At 45.6% G+C, this 15,199-nt stretch overlaps 2 protein-coding genes across 2 annotated transcripts in view; one reads left to right on the top strand and one right to left on the bottom strand.

The window, feature by feature from the left end:
- LOC310794746 (zinc-binding protein A33-like) overlaps positions 1–15,199 on the bottom strand; it is a 219,578-nt gene that overhangs the window by 156,043 nt on the left and 48,336 nt on the right. The window lies entirely within an intron of this gene.
- On the top strand, positions 7,058–13,484 carry LOC310794786 (keratin, type II cytoskeletal 8-like). The gene is made up of 9 exons (XM_083656823.1): positions 7,058–7,739; positions 10,356–10,564; positions 10,659–10,719; positions 10,860–10,955; positions 11,081–11,245; positions 11,453–11,578; positions 11,751–11,971; positions 12,118–12,188; positions 12,368–13,484. The coding sequence occupies exons 1-9, from the start codon at positions 7,185–7,187 to the stop codon at positions 12,601–12,603; spliced, it is 1,740 nt and encodes a 579-aa protein (XP_083512949.1). The 5' UTR covers positions 7,058–7,184; the 3' UTR covers positions 12,604–13,484.

The following is a 15,199-nucleotide window of genomic DNA, read 5'->3' as shown; positions in this document are numbered from 1 at the left end:
AAGGATTCACTGGGGCTGGTTACCAGGCTATAAATGTTTTAGGTAAAGGGAGAAATTGTTTGACAAATCAAGTATTCTTTTTGCAGCAGAGTCATGTGACTCATATAGGAAATAGAAAACAAACATGCTGCAGATGCCCCAGCATATTATCACACACAGTATCTGTATGTACTTCAGGCTGCATAGTGTTTGTATGTCTCCAAATGAGACCAGGTGAAGGTACCCAACTTGAATTGCCGGCTAAACTTAATTAACCCAGTTCAACCTAATAACCACCTCAATAAACCTCAGTTCCTCTACTGCAGGGGTTCCCAAACAAGTACCACGATGTACCAAACCAAATTCCCCAGGGAATTCCCACTTCCACTGCGGACACCCATTCCCCCCCACATAAAATTAAATTAGCTGATTTAAACCATGCAATAGCAATTAGAAAGGCTAAATTACAACATATGGCAATACTGGTTCAAAACGGACACACACGCGCCCACGCACACGCACACACAAACACCCAGCCCGCCTCTGAAAGTAATCGTGATATTTCCTGAATATCGCGATAATCTCGAAGATTGGCCCAAGCCCACTCTTCTATGTAAATGCTGTTGTCTGTAAAGGGGGCGGAGCCCTGCGGACCACCAGTGGTCCACAGACCACAGTTTGGGAATGAATGCTCTCTAAAGCAACGTCCCTTGTGGTGTAACAAAGTTCAGTACCTTGGTATGGCAGCCGGCTAACAGCAAGCTGGAATCCGGCTGGGAGCGGCAGTTCAGACTGGCTGCCATGGTAGTCCTCAGATAAGGTATTTAACCATATTTGGCAAACAGATTCAGCCACTGGGAAGGAGGGTCAGGTAAACCATGCCTCACCTGACTTTCCCCCTTACCTTCTCCACCGCCTGCTTCCGATCCTCCTATAGTTCAAACAGGGTGACATGAAACACGCCATTTAAACCTGAAGCCATTGTTAACCTTTGCAAATCTGGCAGTGTTGCCTTACTGCAAGGAAATATCTTCCTTGTTCTTTTCTGTTGTTCTCTAATAAGAATATAATAGAATAACCAGCTCAGCAACAAATGAATTAAGTCACACAGAAGTAGTCTGCACTGTACACTGAAGTTCACACATACTGTATTTACTGTACACCCGCAACACCATCGTTTTGGCATTGTAGACAATAGTCAAGTCAAGTCAAGTTTATTTGTATAGCCCTAAATCACAAGCATGTCTCAGAGGGCTTCACAGAAAATATGTCTAGCTAATTCTAGCTGACACAACAGTAGCAAATTACGGTAGTAATAATAACACATTGAACAATCATCATATGATAGAGAAATATAAAAAAATATAGGATAGAATGGGTGCCATGCTTTAGGGTAGAATGGGTGCCATGCTTTAGAATAATGGGGGAATAGTGGGGGAGGAGAGATCAGGAAAGGGAGGAGGTGGGGAGGGTGCAGGGGAGGGAGAGCAGGGGGAATGTGAAAGAGGAGAGAGCAGGAAAGTGATGAGGTGGGGAGGGAATGGGAAATGTGGGGGAGGAGAGAGCAGGGAACGGGATGAGGTGGGGAAGGAGCAGGGGAAGGGGGAAAGAGGAGAGAGCAGGAGAAGGGAGGGGGGAGGGAGAGCGGGGGATGTGGGGGAGGAGAGCAGGGAAAGGGAGGAGGTGGGGAGGGAATGGGAAATGTGCGCGAGGAGAGAACAGCGAAGGAGAGGTGGGGAAGGAGCAGGGGAAGGGGGAAAGAGAAAGAGAATGGGTGCCATGCTTTAGAATAGAATGGCAATAGACATGGCATTGTAGACATGGCATTGTAGTTGGCACATAGACTTAGTTGGCACTGGCTAATAATGCCAACAAATCACATCTACAGCAACATGCTAAAAGAGGAAATAATGCATTTCCAGTGATCTCGGATGCTACTTTAAATCCAAATGTTTTTTTTTTTTTATAATTGTTTTTATTAATTAAGAAAGAAAAACAAAAATCCACAAAGATCTACAAAAAAGAAACCTCTACATACACATACACAAGCAGATTCACTCAAAACGTAATCCCCCTCCCTGCAGGACCCACCCAGGCACCAACCCACAAACCCACAAAGATATTAGCTCACCTTATAGGTAACACTTTATAATAATGTTCAGTCGTAAGTCATTTATAAGCCTTTAGTTAATGAACTAACCATTTACACAACATACATTTGTAGATAATTCATAAATGTTATGTATACAAATGTGTTGTAAGTCATCTATAAACCTTTAGTAAATGAAGTGTTCCTCACCTGTTGTAAATGATGTGTAAATAATTTACAATTCATTTACAAGGCTTTCTGCATCCCCTAATCTAAAGTGTAAAGCATTCATGACACATGCATGTGTAATGGCTTATGACTTACAACTGAACGTTATTATAAAGTGTACTATACTATATATGCCCTTCAGAAGAAAAAGACAAACGCACGCAACCTAGCTATCATGGCGACGTCCACGGTCCCCACGCACGGCTTCAATAAATGCATTCCACGCCGTAATGTTTTCTACTTTAGCGCCACGCATACGGGCCACCGACATCTCCGTGACAACCAGGCCCACAGCTGACGATGGCCATCGTTCAAATGGCAGAGAGTATGAGGAGCCTTCCATCTTTGAGCTACTTTTTGTTTTTTTGCGGCAGTAAGGCCCAACAACAGCCAACGCCTCTGCCTCAAGGTTAAATTCAAACCAGTGAAATCATTCAACATCAAAACAACAGGAGAACAAGGAACAGCGACTCCCAGCACTGAGTGCAAATGTTAAAGCTAATTTGAGTGTCTGCATCCTAGTCATTTACAGTTGAGCAACCACAGGAAGTACCATGTGCACAAGATGACAGCGCTGACTCTGTTGCTTATAGCTTTGGGAAATAATTTGTCCATTACAATGTCCATTTTGAAAAACATGCACACACTGTTTCATTTTTTTCATCGAAGTGTGATGAAGAACATGATCTAAGAAGCACTGGTATTTTTCCTTCACTGGGGCGTGGCAGAGCCGTGCCCTGCAGCGGATCTGGAGCCCGAGAGATGAGAGAGAAGCCAACACCTACATGTGTGCCACTTTAATGGGCCTCGACAGGTATCAACAGTTCCAAATTCAATCAGAACAAGAAATCTGCTCCACGTTTTCACTCCAGCCGCCCTTTTATTCTCTAAACTCTTATGCAACGGAGATCACCAGCTTTCACTTTTTGCACAAGAGCTGAAAAGTTGAAATAATGACATAACTAAAATAAACATAAATGAAATAACCGCAATGCACCGCTGAGTAAAACACGTATTGACACTGACGTGCTGTCGCCTAGCCAACACAGTAAACAGAATGTCTGACATAAACTTGTATGAGTATTGGAGGCGGTATGTATTTGCCCTCCAGCAACTGCGAGCTGCAGGTTGAAACACATTAACCAGAGTAGTTGAATTACACAAATCAGCTTGGAATTCATATCCATATCCTGTGTATCCCTTCATTCTTTAATCCCTTGTCTTCCTCTCTCAGCCTCCTTGCCCCTCTATGCCCAGCCCATGGTGCCACTCTTACAAAGCCAGTAAGGGCTATTCAACTGGCGGCCCGCGGGCCGGATCGGCCCGCCAATCAAGTCAGACCGTCCCACCGATGAGTTCTAAATAATAATAATAATAATAATAATAATAATAATAATAATAATAATAATAATAAAAAATCCCTTTTACAATTAAACCTCATTTACTTATTACACCCGACTGGTTGTTTTTCAGATGTGATCTAGCTAGGCTACACCATGCATTAGTCACATGCATCACTTGTACATAGGTTCATCCTTTTATAAGAAATACAGATCTTTTCATCTTGACCATGGAAGATGTTGTTCTTTCACCCTTGTAATGAATGCTACTTTACTGTTTCTTCTTCTTCTTGAAATTACCTTATTATTGTTTGATTTTGATTTTAATTTATTTGGGATAAACAAAGTAAAACATAGATGGTAAAAGTATTTCATGTCAATTTGAACCCGATAGCACAAGAAAGTATGAATTAAAACACTTATTTCCATTGTGGTCCTCGATGGAAACAAACATTAAAATACAACATTAAAAAAAACACAACCATAAGGAAACAAAAATGTGCACAGACGTGCAGACACAATGAGCAAGCACATGCACAACAAGTACAGCAGCAAAGCAGGACGCTACATGTAGGCTAGCACAAGCATGTCAGACACATATACAAAACATGTCAGACACACAATCTAGCATTTAGTAGCAGAGAGACAAATCTGTTCTTGCAGTAGGCTACATGCTGTCTGTGTCTTTAACTAATTTTATGCTATTGCTACTGTCTGTACATACAGTACTCTCTCTCGTAACGGACAAGCCCGTCTTTTATTGTCACACGAACACCACAACACATGCATGCGGCCACAACACACTCATGCTGACGGTGGCCGGTGAAAAGTGTCCTCTGCATTTAACCCATCCACGCATGTCCTTTCCTCCGGGGGGCAGGCCAGGAGCAGTGGTCGCTTTCTCGTACAGCGCCCGGGGACCAACTTCGGATGTTGTCGTCACTGGTCGGATGACGATGACGATCTGATCTTCTGCATGTTTTTAGTGGGGGGTTATATACGGAGGAACCCCCTGGGGGAGCACGGGGAGAACATGCAAACTCCACACTGAGAGAAAGGCCCTTACGACGAGATAACCCACCTGGGCAGTAGGCACTGAAGATATGGGGGGAAACACAACCACAGCGCCCACAGTGTCCCAGGCGAGAATCGAACCCAGGACCTTCCAACTGTGAGGCGACAGCGCTTACCACTGCGCCACCGTACCCCTGCACACTGATGTGTGCAGAGAATGTCCTGCAAAACCAGTTTTCCCTTAACGTCCTTCCCTTAAGTTTAAGAACTCCCCATAGCTTCCTTAGAGGCTACTGCTGCTACTTCTACAACTTCTCTTCGCAATGACATGCTTTAGGAAAAAATAGATAAGCACGTCATCACCTGCTCTACATCACTTTTTTTTTTTTTTACGATTTGGCGCTATATATACATAAAATTGACTTGAAATGGGCTTGACTTAGCTAGATTCAAGTCAAGCCCATTTCAAGTTAGGAAGCTGATTGTAGGGCAAAATTCACATCTGATAAACATCTCAGCGAGCAAACCACCCATCCCACAAAATCAACATCACATGCATTTGTCTTGCAATTTTGCTTTCCTTTCTTCCTTGAAGAATTGTTTTCCCATGTGGGGTCATTTAAAGTACAAGTTGTATTATAGCAGTTTTAACTTGACAACAATAACAACCATCACAACCCACCTGAATATCCGGTTTACTTCCTGTATACATATAGTTGAGCGCAGGCTGATATTCGGCTCATATTAAATGTTAACGTTAGGCCGTGTCTCCGACAGACACAGTAACAACGTAGCCTATTTCGGTCTTTATGTTTTGTCACAGTTAGTAGTAGCGTTAGTAGTTGTTGTTGATAGTTGTCATAACAACCGACCCTGTTGGAAAGACGTGCACACGCTGGGTAGTAGGAAGCGTTGTCGTCTGGTCCAGAGCTAGCCTGAGAGGCTAATAAAAGCTACATGTTACAGAGTAACAGCTGAGCTGACTATCGGTACGTTATTGCACGCATAGGCCTATCTTAATATTTAAACATTTACATAGCAAAAATAAACAAATAGAAATAGAGGTATGTCAGTGTTTCCCTCTGAACAGCTGAGAAAGTGGACACTGTAAATAGTTAGCAGACTTAGCACTGTGAAGATGATACAATTCAGGAGGTGGCGGTAATGCAACATTTAAGGATGCCAACCGCCATAAAACACTGAAGAAGAAGATGAGAAAAAGTAAGTGCTGTGGTGTTGCAGCTGGTGAAAACCGTCTATACACATGTAGGCACGATCTCAGCAAGTTTTTGCATAATATAGTAAACATGCTGATGGCTTTGAGAAAGGCGTCATCATTGGTTGAAACATGGAAACGTTGGTGCATTCTACTCAGTGTCATCTTTGCAATAATACAAGACAGCTTATGCTGCTAATGCACACAAATCAAACAACCATACAATAATAATAAACTTGACATTTACAGCACTAGACAGTCAATGCACTAGACACCTGCAGTAGCAATGCTCTGTCCATCAGTGCCCCCTATAGGCACAAAGTAAATCTAGGAGGAGGAAACTTTTTTGCGAGGCTAGCAAGAGGAGAGCACACTCAACGGACATGGAAGAACACATTGTTTTGGTATTTCCCCCCTCACAAATGGGAACTCAAGCGCTCTGTAAATCAAAAGTCATTGGATGACAGATGTTTACCAGAATTTCAGTGGAGGAGGGTTTGAGGGGTTTGCCAGAAGGCTACTGCAGTGAAGAGTGTTAAGTGAATTATGTTGCCCAATATAATACTGCATCTCCTTTAAGTATAACGTTAACATGCATTCCTTGATCTATTATTTATGCAATGCACAAAAGCCTACTTATATAGCACATGCATGCATAGCTTTGAAAACAGCCTGGCAGAATGTGTGCGTTGCAAATGCAGCAAGAAAGACCACAATAACTGACTGAAAAGCAAATTGAAAACCCATTTTTCAGCTTTCGTTAAAGCTCTAAGGTATCTGTGCAATTTAGCATGCATCTTTCTTGCAGGAATAAGAGCAGGGGAAAACAGTGGAACAGCGAGTGCAGTTTCACCCGCCCCACCCCACCGAAAGCCCCCCAGCTATTTAAGTGAAAGTTTTTGCCAACATATATTTTCCTCCCTTTACCCCCAGGCCCTGATGCCATTCCTCACTGCTAGCACCTGGGCGTGCCGGGGCCCCGATCGCCTTACAGGGCATGGCACTGCTACCTGCCTGACGCGCCGGTGGGCTCCTCCCAGCCTCTCCACCTGCCTCCCAGGGGCCAGGGTAGACGACGGACGGAGGAGGGTTCAAGAGGGAGAGGCGAGAGGCGGAGAGCGGGGTGGGTGGAGCTCAGCTCCAACTCCTCCTCGCTCAGAGGCCCCATAAAAAGGTGCGGCGGACACCGAGAGGACACTCAGAGGGACTTTGACTCTCCTCTTAGTGAACTGCTCCGCCGAATCTCTCTGTCTCTCTCTCTCTGCTCCCTTCCCTTCTGTCCTGCTCAAGCCCCCTCAGCGAGGGAACAGAACCAGCCATGAGTGTCAGCATGAAAAGAACGTCTACAGTCTACAGCAGTAGCGGTGGCGGCGGCGGTGGCGGCAGCTCCAGCCGCAGCAGCAGCATGAGAGCGAGCAGCAGCAGCGGCGGAGGAGGAGGAGGAGGAGGATTCGGTAGCATGAGCGTCGGCGGCGGCGGATATGGCGGCAGGTCGTTCGGCAGCGCGTCGGTCGGCGGCGGCGGCATGAGCATGAGGCGCTCCATGGCCGTCAGCAGCGGCGGAGGCTACGGCATGGGCGGCAGCGGTGGCGGTGGCGGCATGAGCTATAGCATGATGAGCGGAGGCGGCGGTGGGGGCTATGGCGCAGGCGGAGGCGGAGGCTTCGGCATGGTCGGCGGAGGCTATGGCGGAGGCGGAAGCATGGGCGGCTTTGGCGGAGGCATGATCGCCCCCATCACGGCCGTCACGGTCAACTCGAGCCTGCTGGCCCCCCTGAACCTGGAGATCGACCCCCAGATCCAGACCGTCCGCACCCAGGAGAAGGAACAGATCAAGACCCTCAACAACCGCTTCGCCTCCTTCATCGACAAGGTAAGTGAAACCCCCAGTGTCTCGTCTGTTCCGTCTCTGTCGAGCGTATCCCCCCACTCACGTTCAAGAATGTGACCTGGGTTTTTGGGTGTTTTTTTGGGGAATGTGTCATATTGTCATATGTCATACTATAGTGTCATGTGTCATATAGTATGTCATAGTGTCATAGCATGTCAGTATGGAATATTTTTTTCATTCAAAATTTTAAAAGCTTCAAGTGTGCATTGAGGTGAATGAAAATATAGCATTAAATAATAGATGGTGATTGCATTGCACTTACAAGTGTTGATTGCTTAGTGCAATCATCACACTTGAATAGCTGCAATAGAGCTGAACAGTCACGTGACATTTCTTGACCCGGAAGAGAGTTCCCCATTCATTTCTCCATAGACATTTTCGAAAAATCCTTATGTAACGAGTTTTAAGGCTGGAACCAAGCCAACCCGTGACCTACTTTATCATGAGTGACCATAACACATTTCAGTTGGAGCAAAAACAAGAAATAAAGACGACGGGGGGAAAAAAATCAAAAAAAGTTATTTTTTGTTTTTGCTCCAAAATGAAATGTTTTATGGTCACGGGTTAGCTTGGTTCCAGCTAAGGATTTTTCCGAAACGTCTATGGAGAAATGAATGGGGGACTCTTCCGGGGCAAGACATGTCACGTGATTGTTCAGCTCTATAGACACTATCTCGCCCTAGAGCCCCCTCTGGGCTCATTAAATATTACATAGCCACTGATCCAAACCTGGATAACTTTGCACACTAAAGGGCCTAGCATTGAGAAATAACTCTAGTAATAAACGCATTTACCTTTCATTCGCAGTCTATTCAAATGGAACATGCCGAAACAACAGCTGTTCTAATCGCCTCACATCAACTCGTACAGTGCTTCTCAAAGGCCCATTGTGCGGCAGCAACTAGCCACTACACTGAAACTGAAAGCTAGGTTGCTGCCCGCTGATCAGTTTCCCTTTGAGCATAATTGGCTCCTTGCAAGCTGTTTCTCTGTGCAGTGAGAAGGACGGGGGTAGGAAACTTTAGCCCAGCGGTATCCAGTGACCGTGCGCTCTCTCTCTCTCTCTCTCTGTGTGTGTGTGTGAGGGGAAGAGGGGGATCAGGTTAGCATCCGTTCCCATGGCAACAAGGACTCACAGGCCTTGAATGGAGCTGAAAGTGGACGCCATGTAAACTCTAGCTGCAACGCACGACCCGCAACCTTATCAAAAGTGTTCGCGCATTAAGCTTTCATTGTTTATTCTAGATAGAAAGTGGCGAGATGTTTTCAAGTAATACTTGACGTAATCCGGAATAAAATAACTTGGTGGAGTTCCCCCCCCCCCCACCCCCCACCAGAGGAACACTCTTACACTTTAATGTGTAATCAGAGACATCAGTTCTACTGAGCTTATGAAGACTGTGACGACGAGGGACTTTTTCTCACAGGGTAGGGATGAAAAAGAAGTTGGCCGCACCCACACACCCTAGCTGTCTGTGAAAATGCTCAGTCAGCTTCTCATGCACGGTGCACGAACCACTCTTTGCTTATCGGACAGGTGAACTGATCGCATGCAGTTAATTCGCAGAAGCCTTTCTTTTTGAAAAAATGGAAGATGCAAAAGAAAAGATTTGGCAATTAAGCATGCTTACTTGCATAGTGCAATATAATACAAAAACCTGCAGAATGAAAACAAACAAACGTCCGTTTGAGTGATCATTTGTATCATTGTATGAAAGATCGATATTGCACAAATCAATAAATCAATACAGATCTGTAATTTATAACACCCTATATGACAGTTAACTCCCTTAGGCATGTAATACCAGGCATCTGAGGCTGAGGCAGGCAGGCATGTTCATTCACTAAAAGTATGCATCCCGGAGGCTAGGGAGGGGTAACCTCAACCTTTAAGGAGGGGATGGGCTGAGGCGTGGCACTGTTAGACCTCGCGTTAACCCTCCCCAAACACACCTGCACGCACACGTACACACCTCAAATTTTTTAGGGAGGGGTGGAGTCTAAACTCCTGTGTGCCCGACACTTGAGTGTACTGTAGTCTCTGACTGTATTTTGCGTGTAAGGTATTTTTTCTTTTTTTTGCCTCCTCTGAGAATGAGTTGAAACATGTTTCCTGGGACCGCGTCAGTTGTTCTCGACAAAATACCCTCACTATAGGAACAAGCGCTGCTACAGAGTGTACAGTAGAGAGATCTGCCCTCTCCAGAGAACAGCCCTGCCCTGAGGGAATATTCGAATACAGCAGCTGCCAATACGTGGGAAACTCAAACACATAGGCGTGGCGTTATGCAAGGATCACATGAGCAACTTAAGACAAAGAAAGCAAACATTGCGGTTACCCGAGAGTGTGAACGTGCAAATAAAACGGGCACAAGCCGGGTCATAAATTGTATGCAATTTAGAATGACATGGTCATGCAATGAAAACAAAAACATGGGCAACATTTACCTTAATACAATCACCACGTGCATCTCTAAAATGTGAACGTCAATGAATTGTTTTGAATCTCGCCACAAAAACAACACTTCTATTCAACATACTACGTCTATTCACACTGGTTATATAATCCTGACCAATGATGCCGCTTCCTCCATACAGGTCCGCTTCCTGGAGCAACAGAACAAAATGCTGGAGACCAAGTGGAGCCTCCTGCAGGACCAGACCACCACGCGCTCCAACATCGACGGCATGTTCGAGGCCTACATCAGCAACCTGCGCCGGCAGCTGGACGGGCTCGGCAACGAGAAGCTCAAGCTGGAGGGAGAGCTGAGGAACATGCAGGGCCTGGTGGAGGACTTCAAGAACAAGTGAGTTCAAAAGCAGTCGTAAAAGAAACGGGATGTCACAGAAAGACAAATTCCAAACAACTGACTTCTCAACTCTGTGCTTTTTTCCGTCCAGATATGAAGACGAAATCAACAAGCGTGCTTCTGTAGAGAACGAGTTTGTGCTCCTCAAGAAGGTCAGTGAGTTTCAGTGGACCCACAGTAGAATTGTGAATTCTAGTCCCAGTTACTGCACCATGCCTTTAACGATAGTGGAAGAGATGATGCTGTACACCAGAGCCATTGCCAATACAAATGATCTCCCCTCCCCTTCCAGGATGTGGATGGTGCCTACATGAACAAGGTTGAGCTGGAGGCCAGGGTTGACGCCCTCCAGGACGAGATTAACTTCCTCAGGGCCGTCTATGAGGCGGTAAGGAAAATAAACCACAATTTAGTTGTTTGCTTGCTTGTTTGCAGCTTCGCCATTTCATTTACGTCTGGCTCCATCCCTGTCTCATCTCATCTATTGTCCATCCGTCCTCACCCCTTCTCCAGGAACTGCGTGAGCTCCAGGGCCAGATCAAGGACACCTCAGTCATTGTGGAGATGGACAACAGCCGCAACCTGGACATGGACTCCATTGTTGCTGAAGTTCGCGCTCAGTATGAGGACATTGCCAACCGCAGCCGCGCCGAGGCCGAGACCTGGTACCAGCAGAAAGTAGGTGGAGAGAGAGAATGTCACCCATATCATTGTCCACCAGCCCAATGTGATACGTACACACATACCCTGCACACAAGTTCAAATAAAACTGGACAGAAGAGCTATGGAAAGGCCCTCTGATCTATTGAAAATCAACAACAGATAAATGTACAGACTGAATATTGATATTCGGAGATCTTCAGTAACAATTGCTTCTTCCTCCAGTACCAGGAGATTCAGACCACCGCAACCTCATATGGAGATGACCTTCGCACCACCAAGACTGAGATCGCTGAGCTCAACCGTATGATTAGCCGCCTCCAGAACGAAATTGAGTCAGTCAAGGGCCAGGTAAGCTACAGTTACAGCGGTAACTGGATACTGTGAGTTTTAGGCCTAGTAATTTGCGACAGTTTGCTGTCGTTTTGAGTCACAGTACCCTCAGCTAAGCCAATATATAGCACTTGAGCATGTCCTAATAACATCACTGCTACCGCTTTTGCCGTCTTTTTCAACCTTACAGCGCGCTAACCTAGAACTCCAGATCAACGAGGCTGAGGAGCGCGGTGAGATGGCTGTGAAGGACGCCAGGCTCCGCATCAAGGACCTGGAGGACGCCCTGCAGAGAGCCAAGCAGGACATGGCCCGCCAGGTCCGCGAGTACCAGGAGCTCATGAACGTCAAGCTGGCCCTGGACATTGAGATCGCCACCTACAGGAAACTGCTAGAAGGGGAGGAGACCAGGTAAAAACCATGGGCTAGTTTTTGAGCTATAGGCTTAAGAAAGATTGAACCTTAGGAGATATTGAGAGAGTACATTGCATCTCGCTGTATTGTGCGGGGCCGCAACACCAGTAGCTAAAATTGCTAATTCATGCACCTCTCCGCAGAATTGCCAGTGGTGGTGCGCAGGCTACCATCCACGTCACGACCTCAGGCGGCGGCGGCGGCGGCGGAGGTGGTAAGTGTGTTGCTCAACATTCTCACACCTGAAGTGATTTCCAAGTCAATTCTCAGGTCTTCATGAAAATGAATAAGCCAACACTAAAATCATCAGATATTTTTTAGTAATCACAATTTAAAGAAATCTATGCCATGCTTATCTCATCTGAAAAAAAACATCTCATCTCTCACCACCAGGTGGCGGCGGCGGCAGCGGTATGGGCATGGGTATGGGCATGGGCATGGGCGGCGGCGGCGGCGGCAGTATGATGATGAGCGGAGGAGGAGGAGGAAGCTCGTTCGGCTACGGAGGCATGTCCATGGGCGGCGGTGGTGGAGGCGGAGGCGGAGGTTACAGCAGCTTCTCCAGCGGCGGTGGAGGCGGAAGCAGCAGTATGAGCATGTCCCGCTCCTCCTCGTCCAGACGCTACTAAAACACAGCTAGTCGTCTGTCCCTCCCGTCCCTCCCTCCCTCCCATGCTCCTCTTCCCTCCTTTCCTCCACCTCCCTCCTCCTGTTCCAACCACTCATTACAAGCTTCCATACACCACGCCAGCCTCAGAGCAGCCCCTGATTTACACCAGGCCAAGACAAATCTGTTGCACACACACACACACACACACACACACACACACACAGAGCCCCGTAGACACAGGATAGTCAGAATGTGCAGTGGTGGAAATCAGAGGACATGCAATGATCGCAACCCATGTAATAGTCCAGTTCCCTTTGGCGTTTGCTAGTCCTCAGACAGAGAATACTCGTAGATATACTGTAAGAGCAGAGAGATTATTAGACCAAAAACAATCGGCAGCAGAAGTCTGTTCACTCTTCCTTTGATCAGTCAGCCTGGCTGTCTTTTAGTCGTTGGATCTCCTGTCGTGCAGACAAGACGATACTTGTAGTGTCAAGACGGAGAATCCTCGCAGGGCAACAAGCATTGCACACAAAATGGCATGGCAGGCAGACACCCAAATAGTGGCACAGCTATAACGTCGTTGCCGCTATTCTGCAATGTCTTTTCGCTTCTCTGCCATCTTGTGTGTTTCTCGACATCACTGAAAGCAGCCATGCGTAACACAGTGGCGACCCGTTCTCCGGGGATTTAATTTTTTGTGTTCCTCCTCTTCTTCTCGCTCTCCGAGGGAAAGGGCTCCCCACTAGGTTTGCAAACAGTGGTTTCAACGCTACTTTTCTTTTCTTTTCACTCTGAACAAAAAAAGATGGTAAAGGCTGACTGGTGCAACCAGGTTTATTGAATGCGATTGAATGTGTACCACCGAACCATCCCGAATAAATCTGAGTTCCATGTTCATCTCGTCTCTGTCAATTCTTTGTGGTGTACAGTATGTTTTTTAGGAGGGGGGGGGGGGCGCATTACAAATTACTTTGTGTTAGATGCATTGTTTGTAGTTTTTAAACCACAAATACAAAGATGAGAGTTGCACTGTATATTCAGATGAGTGAACATTGCTGATTGATTGATTGATTGATCACATTTATTGACTCACTTAAAGTGCAAGTACACGGTGGTGCAGTGGTAAGCGCTGTCGCCTCACAGCTAGAAGGTCCTGGGTTCGATTCCCACCTGGGTGAGCGCTGAAGGAGTGCGTGCCCGTCCGCATGTCCTCGAGTGCCCACCGCCCGGGTGGGGTCGTCAAAAAGGGCCTTTCTGTGTGGAGTTTGCATCTTCTCCCCGTGCCCCCTGGGCGTTTCCTTCATATAGGAACTCCTCGCCAAAACATGGGAGGGGGGGTACAAGTTGATAGAAAGCCCGAGGGCTTATTTCCATTGTGGTCCTCCCACTTACTTGGCACAGTCTCTTACTGCACATTGCCCAATATACTGATACTGTATTTATCAAGGCAGAACAACATTAAGCAAACCTGTGAATAAGATCAACTCTAAATAAGATCAACCCTAAATAAGAACAACCCTAAATAAGATCAACTCTAAATAAGATCAACCCTAAATAAGAACAACCCTAAATAAGATCAACCCTAAATAAGATCAACCCTAAATAAGATCAACCCTAAATAAGATCAACTCTAAATAAGATCAACCCTAAATAAGAACAACCCTAAATAAGATCAACTCTAAATAAGATCAACCCTAAATAAGATCAACCCTAAATAAGAACAACTCTAAATAAGATCAACCCTAAATAAGATCAAGCCTAAATAAGATCAACCCACAGGACACAAAACAATTCCTCACATGAACAGCCAACGGCAATACCCAGAAACCCATCAAATGAAACCTGTGATTCGAGCTACAAACCCAAACCCTACGCATAAGAAAGTTCAACCAAACGTTATTTGTATAGTGTAGAGATGAGAGGAAAGGAGAGTCGGATCTCATGTTGGCGCAGCAAGTCGCTGGAGCGGCCATTGTTTTCCTCAAGAAGAGGAGAAGATTCGGGAAGCTGTTGCGGTGAACCGGGCTGAGAGTGCGACCTAGTATTATAGTCCAGTAAAAATGTCACTTGACCTCACACTAATTGCAACAAAACCAAACTCAACTGATTTTGTATCCTCAATATGTCCTCAATGAAGGAAAAAAAGTGTTAAGGAAATGTATGAAGGGAAAATTTTGAAAATTACCTATATGATCCTACCAAAAACGTTTATTTATTTATTTTTTAACATTTTTTTTTAATTTTTTTAATTTTCTCCTTGAAGCAAAAAACACATACAGGATATAAGTGATGAGATTTATGGCACATTAAAAAAAAAAAAAAAAAAGGCTTCCATAGGCTTCCATAGGGTACCATCATATTTAGGTCATTTTCAAAACTTTCCCTTCATACATTTCCTTAACACTTTTTTTCCTTCATTGAGGACATATTGAGGATACAAAATCAGTTGAGTTTGGTTTTGTTGCAATTAGTGTGAGGTTGACCCACATATTTGCGTAAAATGCCTGGACTATTACGCTAGAAACACATCAGGCTCATCAGCCAGCTGATAAGGCTCGCAGGTTTCAAATGTATTGTCTGTGTTGTGAAACATCCTCCTTGGTTTCTGTGGT

The sequence above is a fragment of the Poromitra crassiceps genome (genome assembly GCF_964638095.1).
Source record: "Poromitra crassiceps genome assembly, chromosome: 20".
Lineage (NCBI taxonomy): Eukaryota > Metazoa > Chordata > Actinopteri > Beryciformes > Melamphaidae > Poromitra > Poromitra crassiceps.
This window is presented reverse-complemented; position numbering and strand designations above follow the sequence as displayed.